Source organism: Athene cunicularia, assembly GCF_003259725.1.
Source record: "Athene cunicularia isolate RWA chromosome 6 unlocalized genomic scaffold, athCun1 chr6_part1, whole genome shotgun sequence".
Taxonomy (NCBI): Eukaryota; Metazoa; Chordata; class Aves; order Strigiformes; family Strigidae; genus Athene; species Athene cunicularia.
The window spans coordinates 5,894,140-5,917,639 of record NW_020799105.1 but is presented as its reverse complement, the minus strand read 5'-3'; the positions used below and the strand labels follow the sequence as shown (position 1 = coordinate 5,917,639).

Here is a 23,500-nt window from a genome sequence, read left to right as displayed (position 1 = left end):
GGCTTGTTCTTTAGTGTTATAAAAATCATCACATTTAATTATAAATCGTAGCAATATGTTTTTGTGATTTTTAAAAAGTAACCTTGATGGTCTAAAGACTGGGATTTAATTAGGGCTTGTCCACCTGATTGCACCAAGTAACAGACATGAAGCTGGCATCATTTGCATGAATAATTAAATGGATCTAGCATTATGAGCCAGAGAAAATTTGCAGTTTAAGAAATGGGATAAACACCAAAAGAAGTTTTAATTTACTGAATCAAATCCTTCAGGGCAGTTGGGTCCAGTTCTTTTGTCTCAGGCAGAGTTACCCTGGCTTTGAGCATTTGAGGGTGCCATCTACACTATGCCAGGCTGGCAGGAAGCAGTTGCTTTGGGGAATTTAAACCAGTGATTTTTCTTTTTGCTTGTTTGTTTCTTTTTGTTTATTTGTTTTGAGTTTGGTTTTTTGAGAGGTTTTTTTCAGTTAAGCATTAACTCTCATGCACAAAAGCACATCTGTGTTGAAATTGGCCAATGAATCAAATCCTGCCCTGGGATTTATGCACAAACCAGTCTTGATATGTAAAGTGAGGTGTTACTGTGAAAGAAATTTGCCTTGTGATGTCCTGTGGCATGTATATTCTAGGGAGTCAGTGGATGATGCTGTGATCAGCTACTAATTCCTGTAAATAACCATGTTAGTGAAATAGTTCAATATTCCTACCCATGGATGATATAAGGCAGGGCACTGTCACTCACCTGCATCAGCGGAGGGCCTAATGATTACTTCTAGGGATGTCACACCAGAAACTCCCACTAGATTTAATTGTTAGCTGGGGGAGGTGAGCTAATGTAAGCCAGCTGAGGGTATGGGCCCAACAAGGGATAACAGAACAAAGGCAATGGCTTTTCAGCAAGTCCCTTCAAATCTGCAGTTAAAATATTGCATTTTAATATCCCTAACCATTTTCCTTGGGAGAACTTTATCCTTGACGCTGAGTAACCGCATGGATCATATATTGTCTTTAAACGCAGGCTCTCATTTCTGTTTGAGGTAAGTCAGACAACAAAATCAGAATTTCAGCTTGCAATCAGTAGTGTATAGTATGTGAAGATAAAGTTACTGACTTCTCTTGTGATTGTGCAAGATCATCTTTGAAGAGCTGGTTTTGGTAGTAGCTGCACAAGTTTGAGGGCTGATGCTCTTAAACCACTCATGTACTTGTCCACTGACACTTTTTTCATTTTGAATTGAAAACAAGGACCTGCTTAGGGCTAACTGTAAAGACTGCCTACCTTCAGCTGGTGCTGCTGCCTGCTTTTTGCATGAGGCAATGGGAAGTCCATTACACCTGTGCTAGCACAGCTGGGAAGAGTGCTTCAGGTTTCACTTGGAAATGGGTTAATCTGCCCTAGATGCTGTGAATTCCCACATCACCTTAGGTTACTGGAAGGTGCAAAGGCTAGTAGTTCAAGCAGCTTTCGAGTGAGACTATTTGACTGTTAAATGTCTGTTTCTGATTACAGTGGGAGTTTGGTGCCTTCATAAATTTGGCTTCATATCTGGTGGCATTGGGTCATCTGATGGGAACTAGATTAATGTCAGTGAAAACCACCTGCTGGTGGGGACTGCTGAAGTGTCTCTACTTACAGTATGCTCTCCTGACTTCAGGTGCGATGGGGAGACAAGGGATCAACAGAGGAAGGAGCAAAATTGGAGAAGCCCAAAAATGCTATTATTAAGCTGCCAGAACAAGAGTATGAGCCATGGGAACCCAAGCCAAAAAAGCCCCATGTGAGAAAACCACCTTCCCAGCGGAAATGGTACACTCCAATCAAGGTAATGTGTCTGCCCCTCAGTTTTACCAAGTCTCTTACATCATGCATGTTACTACATCCTGCTTCCTTAGCACAAGGTTTCTTATGGTGTTGTTGGGAGACCCTATTTAGAAAAATGGCCAGTAACCCTCAACTTTGCCCACGTCTTGGAACATGCATTTCACCTGGCACTGTGTTGCCATAGTTTTTTGAGGAACAGTGGAGGGTGTTGGAGGGTGTGAGCGGATATATTCCTTCTCTCAGCTCAAACCTTCTTTTCAGGTACTTTTGCACAGCTTGGATTGCAACAACAGATATTTCAACTCTTAGGGAGGGTGGATGCTGTTTTGTGCCATCTCAAGGCAGCATACAAAGAGGATCAGATAAAGTGCGCCATCCTTGCTCTGGCTGCGCTGTGGGTTGGGATTCCGCTCTGTTCCCCTCTAGTTCAGCCACAAGATGTAGTGTTTGATTTTGGGCAAGTCGCTCAGTCTCTCCACACTTTCATCCCCATTTCTCCTGTGTCATTATAGTATCTGGTGTCTCCCTGTCTTTTAATGTATGTATCCTCACACAACCCTTGAGGCAGGGCAGAGCTGTTATCTTCACTTACAGAGAAGGAAGCTGGAGGGCTAGCACAGGCCAAGGGAGCAGCATACCATGCTCATCCCAGAAACCTGAGACCATGTCTCAAACCAGTGCTCTGTGGGATGAGGTCGCCCCTCCCCACCATGCTCACAGATCAGCTGAACAGTGCCTGAATTTATTATTTGAAAAATACCTGTGAAATTTAAAGCCTGCCTAGGTAGGTAGTCTTGTGGCTGTTAATCTGTGCTCCAGCTCACCTCTCATCAGTACAGTACTTTGGTCATTCTGCATTCTGTTAATGTAACACCTGTCTAATTGTGCCTCTTAGGGGAGTTGTTCACATTAAACTACAGGTATCCTCAGTGAGTTTTGAGCAGGCTGAATTTAGCCCATTGTATATCAGGTGCATGTTACCCTGTTGAGGTCTTTTCTGACTGTCTAGATAAGCAGTATACAGAGGGCAAGGGCACAGGAGCAATGTTTGTATCAACAGTTTAATACAGAAAGGCAGGATCAACTCACCTGTAGTTTAATCTCATGCTGTTTTCCCAAAATGTCTTGGTCATGTCGTTTTTATTCTTTTTTTATTTATTCCAGGGCAAACTTGATGCACTGTGGGCTTTGGTTCGACGAGGCTATGATCAAGTCTCTCTTATGAGACCACAGCCAGGGGATAAGGTAAGGTGTGACAAACACATTGGCATGTTACTCCTCTGTTAGCAGCAATGCTCTTCCCTCCCAACCACTGCATCTTTTTTTTTTTATCTTTTTTTTGTTTGTGTGTGGCTTCACTTCTTTTCACATTACCCTGAGGCTAAAAATTTGTCACAAGAACCAGAGATTTCAAAATGAGCTACAATGTTTGCTATGGCATCTATTTAAAAGTATTTCCCCAAAAGGTCAACAGCAATATCTCCCCTGTGATGATTTGAGGGGACCAAGGAAGAAGCTGGCTGGCAGCAGTAGTGTACGAGACCTTTTTCAGCCATATGAGTTCTTAGCAGGTTTTTTTTCTGGGTGAATGTGTTGAAGTCAAAGAATAGGTTCTTTGTTTGTGGGTTCTGGGGGACTGCTTGTTTTGAATTTAATATGCAGTAGTCATTCTACAACAGTAATTATCATTCCTACCCAGCTTCATAAAAATGCTTCTCAGATTTAATAATGAAGCAATTAATGAGAGAAATCACGAACTGTGCAGATATTGAACAAATTATAGCAAAGTTGATGGAGAATAGAGTTGTAGAATTCTGTGCAAAGACATATTCCTTGGTCACATCCTGTATGTAGGCAGAGAGTATCTCCTGCCTTGATAAAGTCTATAGGCCAAACATAAGCCAGGAGATCCCTCCTGAGAGGAAGCAAGGAGTCTACATCTTTCACAGCCACAGAGATGTCTGTGTGCAGTCACTTGCGATAGCTTAGTTCAGAGCTCTCACAATTTCCCTGTGAGCCTGGAACCTTTACAGTTATCTCTATCTTGTTATTCTGCGGGGACAACTCCGTAAGAATTGAGTGCTGCTGAAAACCTTCAGATTTGGCTTTCTGTGGTGGTGCTTCAAAACATGAGGATTGAGCAGAGACAACAGCATTTTTCTTCCCCTCTGTGGCCCTTCTCTGGCCGGAGTTCGTACATTTCATCACCTTGGCTATGGAGTTACAGCAGTAGGGACCATAAAGTGCTTTTCTGGGGTAGGAGTGGTGCAGAGGCCCTTGTTCTGGGCCTCTTGGCTTGAAAGTCTTGGGTGACTTTCACACCTAATAACAGACTTTAAAGTAGCCCTAATTTGCGTCATCTGGAGCAAATAAATTGCATCCCTCTGGCTTTTGGTAAAATTCTGTTATGGCATTTGTCTAGTTATTAACCAAACATGCAGCTTCAGTATTTAAAATTTAGTCTCTTCCATTTTTCTTTTGGTGCATAAGGAAACTAAGAGAACAAACTTAGCTTCCTATGCTGTTTTGTAAAATGGTCTTAACTGTTTCACTAAGCTACATTTTCACAGCAGCTGTGCTCGAGACACCTTATTTACTTTTTAAGCACGATCTAGAGCTTCTGAATAGGCTCTTTAGGCCCAGCTGTATTTTGATAGCACTAACATTGTATAATATGAATCTATCCTCTGCCTTTAACTCCCTCAGTTGGTACATTTCTATCAGTGCAGAACACAACAGAGCCTCTGTTAGCCTGCATGATCAAGAAACATGCAGAGGGCTGGCTCTGAACAGGGATCCTCAGTTCCTTGCCTTCCAGCTCTGCTGCGGGGAGGACAAGGGGCTCAAAAGAAGCAATGTAAAACAGAGCAAGCTGAAGGATCAGGGAGAACATTAGAAAAATCAAATGTACGTCTGGGAAATAGGGTGGAAAGAATTCTATTGAGCCAGATTCGCTGGAAGAATAGGATCATCTCTGTTCCCTGGCCTGTGAAATTAACTAAAGCTGATGAATATTGAAAGCAAAACAAGAAAATGACTAGTCATCCTTCTGCTGTTTAAAAAAAAAAAAAAACAAAAAGGACATCACAGGCCTGTATTTCAGGGAGAAAGCTTGCACAGAAAAGAGCAAGGTTATTATTTATTGTTTGGTTGACTTTTCTAGTAGCAACCCCTCAGTGGTGAACTGATTCTGTGTGAATTAGGCTTTTGGTGTGGGTGAAGTGTATAAATATACATGCATGTACACATGAGTATATGTGAGTATGCGCACACTTACTTTGTGGCTGAAGGATAGGGAGATCAAGTCACTGCTGTGAATGACTGGCAGTGTGGAGAGCCTAGAGATCTGGCTGAGCAGAGCTGGAGGAGCCAGCAGCCACAGGAGCAAGCCCACAGCTCTGGTCCACCCAGCCCAGGCAGGGACATGGTCACTCCTGTACAGGTGTGCTAACAGCAGTCAATGGGTTTTGGTTTACTGTTGTGTAGACATGAAAGTAAAGCCTGACATGCCTTGGCCACAGTTCTTCCAGACTGTGTTATCCAGACACCAGTGACTGTGTGGTGATCTTGGAGAGAGGGATTGCTTTGCTTTATGGGGTTTTGAGGGATCTGGGGGAACAGGGGGAAAAGTGCTTCGGATTTGTTAGTTTGCCTTTTTTTGTTTGATTTTAAGTTTCATAGTTGTCTTGGTTGTTCAGGAAAACTTAGAGCTCAGAAAGCAAAAGGAACACCATTCAACTCTGTTTTGGGAGTGGTATTTGGATTCATAAATCAGAAAATTCCTATTTCTGAATTTTCCAGAATCAGTCAAATTAATACCTTTACATTTAGGTATTATCAGATATATAGGCTGTTTCACATTGGAACAAGATAACTCACTGAAGTTACATTTTCCAAATTTCTGTTTCACAATTTACCTCCACTGAAAAAAAGAAAAGCTTTTATTTTTCATTTTTATTGATTCTGTTTGGCATATTGTTTGCTTTTTGAAGCAATTGGAAGAAATTATAGCAAAATACTTTTTTCTGCCTAATGAAAATACTAATTATAGAGAACATCCACAGTACAGGGAGAAAAGTCTTTTTCACAGGTGTTTTGGGATGGAGGAAGATGGCAAAGGAGAATTTTTTGACATTAAAAGATTCTTTAAAAACTGTTTTGAAAAGTGTAATTTCTTTCATCATTTGAAAATAAGTGCTGTGGTTTGGGAGCTTTTCTCCCCAGTAAATCTGAAAAATACTTGTAGAAAAACTTTCTGTGATAGTTTTGCTGGAAGATGAATATGTTAATGGTTTTGATATATTCACCAGTGTACCTGGTTTTGTCACAGAGAAGCAAAAGTCTGTTATACATTTTTTTAGAGCTGTTCAGCATCTTTCCCCCACCACACAGCCCTCTTCTCTTTGGCTCTGCAAACCATACAGTGGAGGCAGTATTGCTACCCCAGGTTTTCAAATCATGACTTCTCCCCCACTCCCATCATGAAGTGAAGTTGAAAACAGCACTGTGTTAGTCTTCATGTGGTGAAGCCCATTCCAGAGTGTGTGTGAGAGCCTTGCAGTGAAAATTTAGGCTGAAGCATGTGTGCAGGAATACACAGCTGACTGCTGCAAGGGCCTTTCTTTTGTCCTTTCCTCTGGGTGGCCAGGGCTGCTGTCCGTCCATCCTCATGTCTTCCTTCATCATGATCCTGTTGCCTTTCCCACACTACCTGCTCTCTTCCTTACCTGTGCTCCCCTTGGACTCCTGCCCTAGACATTCCCTTCCATTTTCTTCTGTGGTTTCTTCCTCTTCTTGCTGTCTCTCTCCGTTCTTGTTTTCCTACACCTCCCCTTGATGAGACAGATGGTGCCCTGCAGTCCTGCCTGCTGGGAGTAGTGGGCTTGTGACCAGCTTCCTTCCCCTGTTCTGCAGGAACTGAACTGCTGGTAGCAGCACATCCTGGGTTATGGCCTCACAAGCAGAGCTGGCTGAGGCTCCTGAGAGCTCCCCCTGCCCTGGCTCATGCCTTCCACGGACTGATCAAGAAAATGATCTCAGAATGGATGACCCATCAGTGTTAGGCAGGATTGTATTAATAGGACTGGCTGTGAAAATCACAGGTGCTTTCTGGAACTGCCTATTTAAAGAAAATCATCCAAGCACAAGCTCTGATGCCCCTTCTGATATCTGTGCTCCCAGTGTTTGACTTCACTCCCCGCAGTCTTCATTCAAGATCATATCACAGTACTTCTGCTGAAATTGGTTATTAGTTTGGCAAGTACCTCAGTTAAGGGTCACAGGACCCTGCTCACTCAACTTCTGCCACTCCTAGCAGGAGCTTCTATTGCACCAGGATGGGACAGCAAGGGATAAACACACTTAGCTCTACCCCATCATTAGCAGATAGGCTACTATTTGTGGGATGGCTTTTTGCTGAGCTCTCAGACAGCATCAGCAGATGAAAAGGTCTAGTGGCTCTGCTGCAGACTGCTGGGTTTTCTTCCTTGTAGTAATGTACAAAGGTGAAGCCTTCACAGGCATTTGTGCTACTGCTGCAGTGATTGATCCCTTGGAGCTAGGCTGCTCTTCTTCCCTTCTACCCTCAGAGATTTGGGACTTAAAGGACTAGCAGTCGCTTTTTTGGACCAGGAAAGGGATTGCCAGCTCTGAGGTGGGGATACTGCTCATTCAGCAACAGGGAGCATGTCAGTGCCATGTGGCCTGGTAAGCAGTTATGTGTTGCTCAAGATACTCAGACTGCCTTGAGGACTTTCCTGTCACTGTGTTGTCCTGAGCTTGGTTCTGAGCTTGCAGGGGGCTGCTATGAAGATTGGAGTTTGAGAAATATTAATGTCTGGCTATCATGAAATATCGAAACCACAGTAACTGGTGAGGCAGGTTGTCGGTAGTCTCTGCAAAAGGGATCTTTCGAGCTCCTTCCCCTTGGCCTCATGGATCAAAAGTGGGGCTGTTACCAACACCAGCAAGTAAAAATTAAAATCCCCAATGTGTGCAGAGAAGGTGAGATGCTTCTTTCAAATGGTCTGCTTAGTTGCTGCTTTCAGCAATTCCATTCCATTTTGCATTTCAGCACATACTGTCACAGGAAATTCTCAGAGGCTTGGTTTACCAAAAACCTCAACTGAAAAAAAAAAAAGACATTTTTCTCCCCAGGCAGAATTGCTCTTGTGTATTTTAAAGCTGTAGAAACTGATCTCATTTTTGTCACTGAAAATTACCTGCAACAGAGAGGGAGAGTGTAGTCTGGATTTTGCTGCCACCATCACCCTTGTATACTCATGGGACTTACTTGGGAAAAAAAAGCAGTGCTTTAACATTACTACCCTGTGGTTTGCACATTCCTGGGGAAAGTGACTAGAAGCAGCCTGTTGTATGAAAATCTGAAAGCCTTTTTTCCTTCTTAATTCCACAGAACAAGGAAAAAAAAATTATAAACTATGAGCTGCTGTTCATTTTGTAAGCCAGGACTTCTGGGTCCTTTCAAGTTCACACCATTGAGTTACTCTGACTTTGAACAAGGCACAGCAGCTGGAATTTTAAACACCAGCCTCTGAAATGAGAAAAGGAGTATTTGGGTTCCTTATTGTGTGTGTCCCTTTCAAAGTGATCACTCTTAAGCTGATAGGTTTGTTAAAGCTCAGAAGGACTGATTACCCTCAAATTTTGAGTGATTCCTTATAATGCTGACCAAGACATCTATGTGCTTTAGTTTTCCCAGCTGCAAAATAATCATGAAAACACAGGATTTACCTTCCTTATAGCTGTGAGGTTTAGTTAAGTCCTGCCAGACACTTGGGACTCCTCAGATGAATGGTGGGAGACCAAATTTGTGGATTATTAGTGGCTGGTAATTACTTTCTGGCTGCTACATCAGCAGTTTGAGTGCAGCCCATAGGGATGGCAGCACCTGCTTGTCACTCCACGCTGGCTGCCCACATACCAGTGCTATTTGGAGCTCATTCGAATTACTAATTCTCAAGAACAAGTAACGGTCTTTAATAGACTCCCTTGACACTTGCATGGAGATGTGTTCTGATGGCTCAGGTAGTAATTGGTAGAGCTACAGGGGGTGCTGGAAAAGCAGCACTGAGATCCTTCAGACTGTATTCATCAGTGATTGCTACCTGGTTCTGGGGCTTTCCTCCCTTTGCTTAATCTTTCAGCAGCCAAGAGATGAGGACATCACCTGCCACAGTAGGTGATCTCACTTTGTCACTTTCAATGAAAATGTGATGCATGTAGCTCCTGTTTTACTTCCTTTTTTTTTTTTTCTGTTTTGCTAAGGACATCAGTATCTGTAAGGTTCATTCTGTCTGTAGTAGGCATGGCATGGGGTTAAAAAGCTCCCTGGTGTGGGACCAGTGTCCTAAAACACAGTTCCCATGATGTGCTGAGCACTGCAGCTGGAAACAAGTAATCAGTGATTATTGAATTTCCTGTCCTACAAGAAGCCCCCATACTGGCATTACCTCTCACTGGTGCCAGGATCCTGTTATTTCTGATGTGGAAGAAGAATTCACAAATAGGCTTTGGAGATAGATGCTGCCTGTCTGCCCCTGGGTGGAACTAGTAGTCTGTCCATGTCTTTGGGAGCCAGAAGCATGCTCAGTAACAACAACCACAGGAGGCTCTTCTGAAGGATGGGTATAAATCCCAGGGATGGTGCCACTTAGCATACAAGATGAAGGATTGGCCTTGTAATTAAGACAGTGAGATGTGACTTTGGAGACCCTGGCTGTACCTGATGTAAGTTACTTCACTTTTGTTGTACTGTGTTCCACGGTGATAAATGAGGTGAACAGTAAGTTCTCAGAGGGAGAGACCATGTTCCAAATGGTACTTTGAGCACTTCATAGATGGATTCTGCTATTCCCAAAGTATGTGTACCACTTTGATATTTCTTTGATATTTATGGTAAAGGAACAGGTTCATCGGGTCTAATTCTCAGTTTTTTATAGGGAATGTGACTTTGGGATAAGAACTGGGGACTTAGCCCCTTGTTAAATGCAACTCTGACATGTCTGCTTTGGGGGATTTAGACTCTTCTGTACTGTTATCACAGTTTCCTAGGCAGGACTTCACTGGTGCTCCACAATCATACTTAAGAGTACAGTGCATCTAGGCTATGCAGGCCTGACTTATGAGGAGGCCTACAACTGGAGATACATCTTTTTTGAGAAGACAATTGCACAAATGCATGTGCGGTTCTTACTAGGACTGCATGTACAGGTCCACAATTTGTACGTGCAAATGAACAGATATGCTGTGGCAAATATGTTTATTTGTTTCTTGGCAGCACCCCTCGATGAATGCTGAACCCCATATTATCTTGTTTCAGTTGGATTGCTGGGAGCTTTGCATACCTTATTTTCTTCTGAGTTGGGTAACAGTCAAGAAATTAATCTATGTAGCCTTCCTTAGCTTTCTGCTTACATACTTATAGTAACTATCATAGAATTACAGAATGGTTTGGGATGGAAGAGACCTTAAAGATCATCTAGTTCCAACCCCCCCATTCCACTAGACCAGGTTGCTCAAAGCCCCATCCAACCTGGCCTTGAACACTGCCAGAGAGGGGACAGCCACATTTTCTCTAGACAACCTATTCCAATATCTCACCACCCTCACTGTAAAAAATTTCTTCCTTATATCTAATCTAAATCTGCCCTCTTTCAGTTTAAAACCGTTACCCCTTGTCCTATCACTGTACTCCCTGATAATGAGTCCCTCCCTATCTTTCCTGCAGGCCCCCTTTAATTACTGGAAGGCCACTATAATATCTCCCTGGAGCCTTCTCTTCTCCAGGCTGAACAACCCTAACTCTCTCAGCCTCTCTGTGTAAGGGAAGTGCTCCAGCCCCCTGATCATCTTCGTGGCCCTCCTCTGGACTTGTTTTAATGGGTCTATGTCCTTCTTATGTGAGGGGCTTTGGAACTGGACACAGTACTTCAGGTGGAGTACTGTGGAAACCCATAATCTCTCAATCAGCTCCTCATCTATCCCCAGGCAGAGGTCCATGTGCTCCAGCTAGTCATTGACATAGAGGGTGACACCTCCTCCTAATGTCCCTTGCCTATACTTCCATTCCAACATTGCAGTCATAGAGGTCATCCCACTATGTCTTCATGATGCCAATAAGATTGTAGCCCTGTAGGCATGCATTTGTCTCTAGCTCCTTTTTATTCCCCATGCTATGTGCATTTGTATAGCAACATTTAAGTTGGGCCCCTGATGAAGCTGATTTACTGGCTGGAATTCCTTTTTGCTGCTCTTCAGTTGCTCTCCTGCTGACCTGTGATCTCTCTCCAGGCTCTGGATATCTATTGGTGTCACTGGCAGCAAGCTGGTAGGGTGGGATAGATTGAGGTTCCCCTCCCCTGGCAACTTTAGTTGAAAGCCCTCTTCACCAGCTTGGCAAGCCTGTGACTGAAGATGCTCTTCCTCTTCTCTGACAGATGGACCCCATCAGCCCTCAGTGGAGCAGGTTTCTCAAGCAAGTCCCACGGTCTAAGTAGCTGAACCTCTGTCTGTGGCACTAGTCCCATGACCAATTGTTGATTTGCCAGATTTAACTTTCAAACCTCTTTCCTTTGACTGGGGGGAACAATGAAAAAACTGCCTGCGCTCCAGAGTCCCTTACTGCCGCTCACAGGGCTCTGTAATCCTTCTTGATGCTCCTCAGACTTCTCCTGGCTGGATCATTGGTGCCTTCTTTCTACTGCTGTGGGACAGGTCAAAACCACGGTGTATAACAGAGTTTCTATGAGAGGTGGCAATGGGGTGCTCATGAAAAAGAGTAACTTCAAAATGCAGAGCTGGTACTTGATAGACTGGTCAAGCTGCAGCGGGGAAACATGACAGGAATATATTTACATAGAGTGTTAGGTCTCTATATCATACCTGAAATGGGAAGGAGAGTTCCGTGTCAGGACTTTGGTACTTGAGTTTCTTCCCTGGTGTGTTCATTCCTAGAAATAAGAAGGGGTTGTGTCCCAAGGAGCTCTTCCATCCAACTTAACAGAGGAGTTTTGGGGGGAGGAGTGGTTTTTTGTGCTTTGTAAATATGCCAACACTGATAATGAGCTGTATGAGTCTCATCCTAGGAGAAGACAATCCTTGTGAGATAAGCACAGAGGAACCTGGGAACTGTGGGTTTACCATCTACTTGCTCTAGGTAGCAGCAGGGCCATTTAAAGGCCAGTTACCCAGATATGGGTTGGAGATGCTTGAATCTGTTTCCAGACTCTAAACAAAGAGGCAGCTTGTCTATGTGGTGGGCCAGGATCTTACATTTTTTGGATGAGGCAAGGAAAAATAATAACCATTTGCACCAGAAATATCTCAGAGTCTCCAACATTGTCCTATACCCTAGGCGGGTAAAGAGTATTGTGCTCTTCCTCTGTGCATGCCATAATCCCAGCTTGCTTCTGAAGAGCCAATCAAATAATTCACCCCAGAAAGCATGATGACACTTAACTGCAGTTTAAGCAAGACCAGTTATGGTCCTTTGTGGCCTAATTTGCTCCTCCCAGCAAGTTGCCAATACCTCAAGGCTGAGCCTGTTGCACCCAGCAAATGTTTGTTGCTCTTGTTGCTATGCTTCAAAGCCCTCCCTGTTCTAGGTGATGGACAAATGTAATCTCCTTTTCCCTGAAAATGCCAAAGGAAAAAGAAAAATCTTTTGCAAAAAACTCACTGTTGTTTTTTCTTGAACCACATTCTAGTCTGGTCAGCATTCAAGTGTGGAAATGCATGGTGCTGTGGTTAAAACAAGGGATGTGAGTCACGAGTCCTGAACTTGTAAATACCATTTTTTTTTCTCCCCTAAAGCTGCTGTATAACCTTGGGTATATGACCTGACAGTGGCTCTCCGCACTTCCTCCATTCTGTGAGCCTCGTCCATAAAACCTGTCAGAAAAGAGGAGGACAGTAAATCACGCGTTGTGAGTGCACGTTTAGGTTAAGATACTTCTCTCAGGTTTGGGTGGGATTTGTATGATTGTACTTTGAGATCTACTGAATATAAAGTATGCCTGATATACCTTAACTTTGATTATGCCCGTTGTCATCCTTTTCTGTTCCCTTTGCCTCTTCAGGTTTTTTAGGGCTCAGATTCAACAGGCTTTGTTATGGACCTGCACTGTGTGTTACTTCAGCCACAAGCTCAGCAAGGTCCAAGACATGTGATGTTTTGTGCATTCCTGCAAGATATCTTGTGACTCTGGCCATTCTTTCAGGAGGTGTCTGTAGTCCATTGCTGTGTTTTCCTGCTAAGGCAGGACTGAAAACAACATGCAGCTCCCTGCTGAATGGAGTGTGATACAAATTATTTGAAGACCCCTGTCTTCAATACTGGGATGGGTTCTCCATGTCACTTTCCTTGTGTGCCTAAGCTGGAAAACTATCAGACACATGTGAGCTGGATCATGGGGATGCGTTCAGCACAAAGTTTATTTTGCTGATGGGTCCTGGTCCTAGCTTAAAAGGCCTGTTTCCCTGACTGAGCTATTCCTCCCTCAGATTCCTATTTACTGGCTAGTTTCTCTAGTGGGAAGTAGCACACTTCCCTTCACTGTATTCCTGCTCTAGTCTTCAAACTAACGAAATATTCTGCTCTCAGAGGACCCACCCCCAGTTTCCAGCAGTGCCATGCAGTTGGGATTGTGAACTGGGGAGGAAGGTCTGCAGACGTGCGTTGTCTGGGGAACCTATCAGTACTTGATTGTATTTAACTCTCAGTATTTGATTAAAGAAGCTACAGTAGCCTGGGATACTGCAGCTATTAATATTACTGAAAACAGTTCCTATCTTAATTCCTTAGTAGATCTGGACACCATTTTCCATATGACTTGCTTTGTTTTGGCTAGAAATTCCTTCTTTAGATGGTCTGTAAATACTTCTGCATGTTATCGAAATTAGCTGAAGTGGAAAAAATACCCTTGAAAAAGTCTCAATATTTTCAATTTTTGTTTTGAAACACCTTCTCTGTCCAAAATTAAAAGATGTCTTGAGTTGAACATGTTTCAAGCCCAAGTGAAACTTATTTTGACATACTCCTTTTACATGAAAAAATGAACTTTTGTTTGTTGTTGACTTTTCCCTTGGCCAGCAAGTGAACCTAAAGATGACTTTTATTGCTGCTGGTGTGTGGTGCATGCCATGGGCCTGTTTGTGAGTTTGCCCTGGCAACCTACTGCCCTTGGTCCCTGGGGGATCCCCTGGATGGGGTTATCACATATTTGGTGTCAAAAGGAGTGCTCCTGTGCTCTCTCCTCCCTGCCCTCCCCATAAATCCTTTCTCAGCTATTCGGCTCCCATAGCCAGGGTGTCTGAGGGTATGCTGAGTTCCTGAAGGATTTCTTCTCCCAGGCTCTTAACAAGGCAAGGCTGGTCCCCCTTCGCCTCTGTGAGAGGGGCTGAGGCATCCCAGCTCTCGCCTGGGCCTTCTGGGCAGCAAGTGGGCCATGCCTTTAGCTAAGCCACCAAGTTTTACTCTGAATGTGTCAGAAGCCTAAAGCGTTGCTTGGCTGTGTCTCACTGTCACCATGTGCTCTGCTCCTGGCCCGTATGCAGCTATCTTCTCATTTGTGACTCGGCTGTCAGTTTCTGAAGCAGGGGTTCACTTTCTGTGCTGTGTCTCCCTGGTGCTGCACCAGTGAGACAGTGACTGGGGCTTATCAGTGGTTTAGCTTGGTTGCTAAAAAGCAAGACAAAATGCACAAAATTTGCTTATGCGTGTGCCTTTGTGGACTTTGTGAAGGATCCACACGTGCCTCAGCTGTTTTTAAATATCACTGCCACTTTCTGGGTCAGGACATGTATCCTGTTTAGAGTTGTGTTACCTCTCATATCTTAAAGCTCAGTCAAATTCCTTTAGCGGTGTGAAGCACGTTGAGTGAGCCCAGTAGGTTACACCTCTTGGCAGCACCACCTTGCTCGTGCTATGCTGTAAACAGAGTTTGCTGCTGCTGCTTGTATCATCCGTGTGCATTTGCATTTATCCTTCCGTAATTTTCAATTTGAATTTATCTGAGGTACCTAAGGCCATTATAGCGTCCTCACTGTTACAATAGGAGTGATTCACAATGCAGTGACTTCCTTCCCCTCCAATAACTCCCTCACAGAAGGAGGGAACAGAAGTAATATGAGTTTATAAAGAGGCCAGATAATACACTGGATAACGAATGGGCTGGACTGATTCTCTTTTTTAAAAGCAGACTAAAGAAAATAATAATTATATTCTCATTGTTGGACACTGCCACTTTACTGGAGCTTACTCCTAAAATCTTCCTCTGCTCAGTCAACCCCCTCTTCTCTTACATCTTCATAGTTTTGGATTACCACAGTTTTCTTCACCACTGCTGAGCTGCTAAATAGATTGCCAGAAAATTGTTATTGACCAGAGAGGACTTATTAAACTGGAAGGTACTTAAAGAGTTAGATTCTCATGCAAACAAATATTTTATGTTGATGATAGGTTAGGTTTTGATTTGAGACCTAATAACATAAAATGGCTACATATAAAATTTAATTGCAAGTTAATAAATTAACTATTAATGCAGTAACCACAGTATAATTAAATGATGATCAAAACTTAATTGTTAAATAATATAATTAGAAATTAATTATAATTTACATAGTTATTGACCTCAAAGCATGATCAGCCACCAGACTGATGATAGGGGAGTATCTGACATTACCAGTACTTTATTTTTCAACATGAAAACAGTCTGAGTCCCAAACATAGGAGTAGGAGTTAGTAAAAGTTAACTTGAATGTGCCTGAAAACCAGGCAGGCTTAGGTTTTATGTGACAGACTGTTTCAGTGGCTTACTTAATTTCTAGCCTGTGTGCTGCAGGGTAATCAGTGCAATTCCCAGGAAATCTGTGAAGGTTTTAATGAGCCGTGACATGTTCAGCACACAGTCAGCATGAAGCAGTGCAGTGTGAGGAAGCTTTTGGCAAAGGCTGATGTGCGTAGATCCTGGCTCCTGAGGAGCCAGCTGCTAATCCTGACTCTTGCCCGGGAAACTCAAATAGTGGGAACTCTGTACCACCTCGGTTCAGCTCTTTCTCTATAAAATTACTGTATCCGTAATCTACCTCATTTGCTAAACAAGTTTCCCATACTTTTGCTGTTCTAGGATACTTGGTGTAGGTGTTTCTGCTAGAACACTTTTGTTCCTTATTAGAGGACAGGGATTTTTCCAACATTCAACTTCTGTAAAAGTCACTGATCTTAAAGGTATATATCCTATTGGTTTATGGGTGTGTGAGTCAAAAGCCTCACTTAGCTAAAGTGATTCTGGCTGTGGATGCTCACTCCTCTGGTTTTGCAGGTAACATAAAAACCTGAATCTATTCTTCTGAGTTTTAGAGCTCCGCTTTTACATTGAAGTATCGATAAATATTTAGGAAGTGAAGCTACATGCTGATGAACCACATCCATAGCAAGCTGGCAGAGTCATCCCAGTGACATCCGTAAACAAAATTGAGGAGAAAGGTGACTACTCATTTGAGCCCAAGGAAATTATGTTAATTTCAGATTTCAGCATCATAAAATGTAATACTTTTGACTGAGAGCTTATTTTTTTTAATTTGGTAGTCTAGTGTTTTGGATTGCTATGCTGAAACTTTAAAGGAATTATTTTATTTTAATCCATTCTAAAAGTTAAAGGCAAGTATCCTATTCTTACAAAAATCAAAGACCAACAAATTTCAGTAAATATTTAATTGAATCCAATTCTTCCTCAGTCAGATACCCTGCTTTGCTAGTTGGAATTGCTGTGCTGAGATTCCATAAGCAAAGCCAAGAGTGAATGAAAACTCAAGCAAATTTTGTAACAGGAAGGATATCTTCTATTAGGTCAACTATTGCAGCTAAAAATGAGAAACAGACATACTTTTGTGTACACAAACACTCTGGCATGCACAAAGATTAAACTGGATTTGATTTTTGTTAAATAAACACCAACACGTGTATTAAAATGAACAGAAAAGGGACGGCTACTGGCAGATGGGGCAGATTTTTTAAATTCTTTTTGCTGAAGTGCTCTTAGGATCATGGGTGAAGAGACTTGCCCATGACCCTCTTTGAATTGCCTGCATCCTTTTAACAGTTGTTTCTTTCCATTGAAAACTTGCTGAGTAGTAGCTAAAGATTTTGGGGGAACAAGCACTCTCTGGGGAACGATGTACTGAGCACTATGATGAAAGTAGCCCAGAAACAAGATGCGGTGGCTTTCAAGAGGTTCCTCCCTTCCTTCCCCCCACCTTAAACCACACACAAAAACACATCCTAGGTGGTCGAGGAGGCATTGCCTAGAAGTACAAAGTGCCTGAATTGCACATGTGATTGTTACACTGGGATAAAAGCTGGAGTCGGGACAACGGCAGATCCTGCTGCTTCAGTATTTGTACTTTCTGAAAAGCCAATTTGGCAAGCAGCATAACAAGAGCCTAACAAGTGGATGGACATATGGGGAGGCAAAATAATTGTGCATTAGGAAGACTGTGCAGATGTGAGCTGAAGTATGGGCGTAACTCCATATGGCACACTGCTGACCTTCAGTTGGTGCCTGAATGACAGTATGCGTTGCAGGTCGTACCATCTGAGGGATGCTGTACTGAGAGCGGGGCTGGAACCAGACAGAACTGGATTTATGCAGATTGTCTGCTTCCTAGAAAACAATAAAGCAGCTACCAACAGCTGTTGTGCCTGAGATCATCATGCTATTACTGCACCTTGCAACTTGGACACCTTCCTTAAAACACTTAGTGTATACACTAAGTGGATACACCACTTCAGGGAAAATAATACTGTTACCACTGCTAGAGTGGTGGTGGCTCTTCATCCCTGTTAATTCCCTGTGCAAGGAGAGCATAGATGAGTGTGCAGGATACCCGGTTTTTGTCCATGTCCTCTATGGTTTAAAAGCCTTTATATGCCTTTGGAGAGGAAATTGCTTAATCCTTTCAAACACAGAATATTAAAACTCTTGTGACTTCTGTGGTTAGGATGTTTCTTTGAGAAACATCATGGATTTTTTCACAAACTAACTCCAGAGGTATGTGCATGTGAGGTAGAATAGCTGTGGCGCTCTGTTACTAGGCAAGTATGGTGAGTGGAGGTCTTAATTCTTCAACCTAGAAATCCTTTGATGAAATACGCTTGATAAGTCTAAACTGTGACATGATTTATTATCATTTGTTCCTTCCTTTCCCTTTCAGCTGTTAATCCTAACACTGGCTAAGAGTTTGGCCTCATTTTATCAATGGCTGCCTGAAGTGCTGAGGAGGATTTGCTCCAGTATTCACCAGAAGTCTTTGAAATATGAGATTGTAGGCTAACACCAATAATCTTTAGTGAGGAAGTGTCACAATACATACATCGATCATCCAAGCCTATATCTGTCAGACTCTCCCAACCCAACCGTATTTTTCATGACACAATGCAGTGCATGGCCTTTAAATTACCCATCTGTCTGACAAATCAGTGACTGTGGCAGAAACTGGCAGCAGTTTGACGTCACCCATCACTTTAACTGAAGTGAAAGTAATGCAAACAGATTTGTGGGATCCCCTTTGATTATAGACTATAAATATATTTGGAATAGATGTTTGGGAGATAGACACAACAGAGAGGCAGGAAAGGCTTGAAGGCAAAAGCACTACTTGGGTTTGCAGCTTTGCATTTACTATAAGGGAGATTGTTCTATCCTTAATTTTTTCCCCTCCCCATATGGTGCATCTCATCCGAATATCTCTGACTTTTTTTTTTTTTTTCTCCTGGGTGATTATTTAGCTGTTCTAAATTAATAACTTTATAAATATTAAGGCTGAATTTTCTTAAATGTATTTGCAGTACAGCTGTTAAATGTATCTGTAATGTTCATTGAATGGCAGTAAGTACTGCAGAATTTCCAAGTGTTCTCTGAATACAGTGGAGCACAACAGAAGACAAGTGGCTGACAGGGATTGTTGTTTTCTGCAGTGCCAGTGAGGACTTGAGTTCTGTGATGGAGTAGAGCAAAGCATCCACTTGGGTTTTTTTGATCCAGGGGTTTATCTTTCTTGCAGAAGTAACCAAGACCTTGGCTTTTGCCCTTTGTTTCCATGCAAAGGCTCTGGTCCCAGTATATTGTCTTGAACCTGGTTCATAACCAAAGCCTGCTGTAACAAGCCTAGATTTTTAGAAAGGGAATTTTATCCTACTTACTGATGCTGTTAAGTGTAGTGGTGAATTGTGATGGTGAAATCTTGGACTGAGAACTACTGAGTATGTCTCATGTACAGGCAACAACATGCCCGTTCAAACAACTCTTGACTGGAGCTGAGCTCTTGAAGCTCTGAGCCATTCAATTCAAGTAAATGGTAGGGTAGTATACCCTTTGGGTGTTAGTACATTTGTTGAATCATTTTCTGAGCTCTCTAGAGCTTGCATAGTTTCTCTTGATAATGCTGCTTGCCTTTTTTTCAGAGAAGCAATAGACTAAGTGATTCCCTTCTTTTTAAAGAAAGTTTTAATGAACAAAGTTGAAGGCATTGGAAGTCTCCTAAAACAGATAGTGGTGGTTCAGTTGTGATGGCTTTTGCCTGGATTCCAGGGGAAATTGTGCTTTGTGGAGTTGCCACAGAAACTCTGCCAGTTCCCTAAACACCTTCAGATTTTCCTCCTGCTAGGTGTCACAGAGTTAGCAGTGATACGTCACTGGTGTGGGTTCTTGTATTCCCCTGTTACCACAGCCATTGGTAGCTATGGGATTCATGATCTACAGCTTCTTAGCTCTGAGATGAGCTTTTCTAAATCTGGAGGCCTTCTGAATTTTGTGTGGGGGATGTTGGCATAACCTTGAGTTGAATTTGATTTGTTGATTCCAGTGTGCAACCTAAACCTCTGGCTGTCATCAGCATTGTGGTTCTGTGGGTCTTTCAAAATAATGGAGGAAAGATACCTTCTGAGACTGATATTTTCTGAACAAACCAAACAGGATTTTTGCTTTTCCCCCAGCTAGTGTTTGCCTTGAAAAGAGAGAAACAGGTAACATTTCCCCCCGTGCTAAACTGTAGAGGCCATTTTCATTAGGGTGATTGCTACATGGAACAAAAATTAGCCTGTTACAGAAAGGAAAAAGTGCTGACAAATGGAGTTTGTCATTGATGGGATGGGTACTTTCCAGCTCACAGTTACTTATTTAAAAACACATCCCAGCTTCTGTAAATGGGCTGTTGGCAGTGTCACTCCTGTATTTTAAGTCAGTCTTCATCTCCAGCCTTTGTACATGATGATGAGAGCCTTTTTGCCTTCCAGGTGCAGGCTTCTGCCAGGCTTGTAGCAGCTGGGTTCTTGCATCTCCTCCCACCTCCCTAGGTGAGGAGGTGGAGACAGTGATGCTAAGTGTTGTATCTCCTCACACAAGGTTGTGTATGCAGGATTTCATGAGGCCTCTGCAGAAATAGTGGAGCAGTTTGTTAGAAAACTTAGGGGTCGTGGAGAGGAACAAGTACAGCAGACAGCAGAGATCTTGGTGTCTGACCGAGGCTGCCATCCATGTTTTGAAGTGCCCAGGACCCTCTGGCTGTTCCCCACAGTAAGGGCTAGGTGGTCTTTGGGGCCTGTCTGCCCCTCTTCCTATCTGGAACTTAGTGGGAACCTATGCAGGGCTTTGTTTTGACTAATGAAACCCTGATGCATTTACATTCAGCCCCTACTTGAGTAGGACATCCCCAGTGCTTGCTGTTTTTCCAAACCCAAGCTACTCCTGTTATAAAATCTCCATCCACGGTTCTCCCATCAGGTCCTGCCTGTCTGCATCATACATACATTCTGAAAACACACTCATTGGAGAGCCCTTTGTGCAAGTCCTACGCCTTGTTGGTGTTTGTGAGAGAAGCCACATCTACATTGGAGAACAGAAGACAGATATACTATCCCAGTGTAGTGTTCCAAGCATGAACACCATGTAGGCTAGCATCACTGTGAAAAGGAAAGCTACAGATGGTGTCTTTGCTAAGGTTGTTTCTCTGGTATAATTGTGTCTCTGTTATGAATTTTTTTTCAAGCACAGCTTTGTCATTCAGGAATATCACCAAGGCAGGCATGGCTTCGGTAGCAGAGCAGAGTGCACATGTGAGCAAAGTCATGCTGGGGTCCTTTTTGGTTTAAACCAGTCCTAGGCTGTTCTCTGTAGACAGGAGCTCTGAAACCCAAGGAAAGTATTGGTTTATAATGCTGACCATTAGTACAGCGTGGTTTGAATGTCACATGTATGATATTCATCCAGCAAATGAGTGCAGCCTGGCCCCTCTGCTTATAGTCCCTTTGGCTAGCTGCTGATGAGTCAAAACACCTGCTTTTTATGAATAATTAATTTCTCTTTACCTCTAGGGAAGATGCATAAACTTCACTCGGGTGAAATCGGATGGAACGTCTGCCCCTTACAGCCCACCACCGAAGCTGCCACAGCGCAACAATGTTCCTCTCAACAATGCTCCAAGGAATCCTTCTCCTGTGTCTCTGCAACCTCCTTCCAGGCAGCCACCTCCTGGCCCACCCCCGCAGCCCATGGCTTAAGAGTGCAGCAAAACCCTGATCGACAAAACATGTCTCTTTGCTGAACACAGCATATTTATTGAGTATTGGTTTACAGTTAAAGATATCAGAATTTGTTGCTGGTCAGCAAAAAAAAAAGAAGAAAGAAAAAAAACCTGCCAAGTGTCAATTTTGGTGTATGAATATATTTATACCACACGTGCTGAGTAAACATGCAGTGGATAGATTCAGAGCTATGGGGTATAGAAACAAACCAAAATGGTCATCTAGATACAGTAGCAGCTTTTGTATGTATGCATTTCAAGATGTATTTACATATGACATCTGTTTGACTTGGTATGTCAGATCATTCTTTAATAACTTTAGCCGGTACATGTGCATCAGTTGTTTTGATAGCTGCCACCTGCAAGTTGGTTAAACATAGTTCACTGAGGAATTTGCTTTCTTTTCCCCAACACGATTGCATCCACATGTTAATATGGAACAATAATTGCAAAGATAACTTTCTGCCTTTGGTTCTGCAGGTGGAATTTCCATGAAAGTTTATAAGGTGGCTATAACAATAATGAGGTAAAATGAGACTATGTGCCAATAATCTAGCAACAGTAATCTATCACAGAAGAGGGATATCTTTTTGTCCTGAGAAAAATCAGTTCTGAGCCTGCCATCTCTGCATATGTCTAGACTTGGCTGCATAGGATAGCCAACTGAAGGCTGGATGTTGGTTCTAGAAATCCAAACAAGACATGGGTTAAGTTTTGTCCAAAGTTCAGAGGAATTTTTAGTTTTCATGTACAGAAAACGTGGTCCAAATGGAGCAAATATACATGCAATTTGAGCATGAATGCTGTTATACACAAACAGCAGATGTTTTTTCTATCAGCGGCATTGAGAGACTGATTCTATTGCTATTCAGTTAGAAATTTTCCTTTTGATCTTATTGCCAGGCAGAATTAGATCCTTTTGTGATTCAACAATGAATTCCTCTATGAGTAGCTCTTTCTTTAGACAGTCCAGATCCCACCTATATGTAATCTTGCAGTCTACCTGTGGTTAAGCAGTGTGGCATGAAGTGTCAGTATGAGCTTTTATCCCTGTTTTATATAATGTTTGGCTAGAGGATTTCCCAAACATGATGACTGCTCACTCATGACCTCAATTCTGTGTGTCATCAGAAAGCAATGCGAGCACCCACACAGAGGTGGGAATCTATGACGCGGGACTGTGGGACAGCCCATGAATAGTGTTCACTAAGCAATACCTGAGTGGGTTGTGCCCAGATCATTCCCTAGTGAATCAAAATAACACCTGAGCTTGCTTTTTCTCCACCACTACCTATCACATTGTATTTGAGAGGGTGGCTGCAAATCCCTATGCTGGTTCACTTTGGCACTGCCTGTGTTATTAGGATAGCTGTAGAAATAAGGTTTATGTTGCATTATGACACAGCATATACCTATCTCTCCATCTGTGTGTAGGTGCGAGTGTGTAGCAGATCACAGCAGTTATTGGCACAGAAGTCCAAGATGAAACACTGTGTCATGCAGTTACTCCAGATTTAAGGCCTCTTTATGCAGTTGTTAAAGTTGCACTGGTACAAATAGAAAGCATGCTTACTATTTCTAGTGGAAGTCCCACTTACAGAACACCATACCAAGCTCTCACTGGTCTATGCTGATCACTGTGACATGCCGTGTGTATGCAGCTGAGGCTGTCAAAGATAAACTCAGAAGAACCACGGAGCCTCCTTCTTCTCTTGCACTGCTCTGCTCTCTTGAGTTACGCTCTTACCTCATGTATATTGGTGCAGGTAGTGGAATCACAGTTGTGGGTGCCAGCTGGCCTTGGAGCTGTTCCTAATTTAGGCCCGAGCCAGCAAAGCACTTCTGCATGCATTAAAATGTCCTGCAAGTCAAGAGGAACATCCTTATGCCCAAGTACTTTGCTGACCTCTGACTTCATTGTGATCACAAAGGAGAATTGGGATGCACTCAACCCTATCCTCATTCTTTTTTGTCACTTGAATAGGGTCTGCATAATTTGGTCCATAAGAATGGATTTCTGTTTGGAGGAGAGAGAAGTGTGTGTGTATGTGTGTGTGTGTGTGTGTGTGTGTAGGGGGGG

General features: G+C 42.8%; 1 protein-coding gene across 1 annotated transcript in view; it reads left to right on the top strand.

The window, feature by feature from the left end:
- The window catches only part of ANTXRL (ANTXR like), a 64,278-nt gene extending 42,117 nt beyond the window's left edge, over positions 1–22,161 (top strand). Inside the window, exons 17-19 of the mRNA XM_026851381.1 lie at positions 1,655–1,822; positions 2,986–3,066; positions 21,212–22,161. Coding sequence (XP_026707182.1) covers positions 1,655–1,822; positions 2,986–3,066; positions 21,212–21,397 — 435 coding nt within the window. The 3' untranslated portion in view covers positions 21,398–22,161. The remainder of the gene's footprint in view (positions 1–1,654; positions 1,823–2,985; positions 3,067–21,211) is intronic.
- The last annotated feature ends 1,339 nt before the right edge of the window (positions 22,162–23,500 follow it).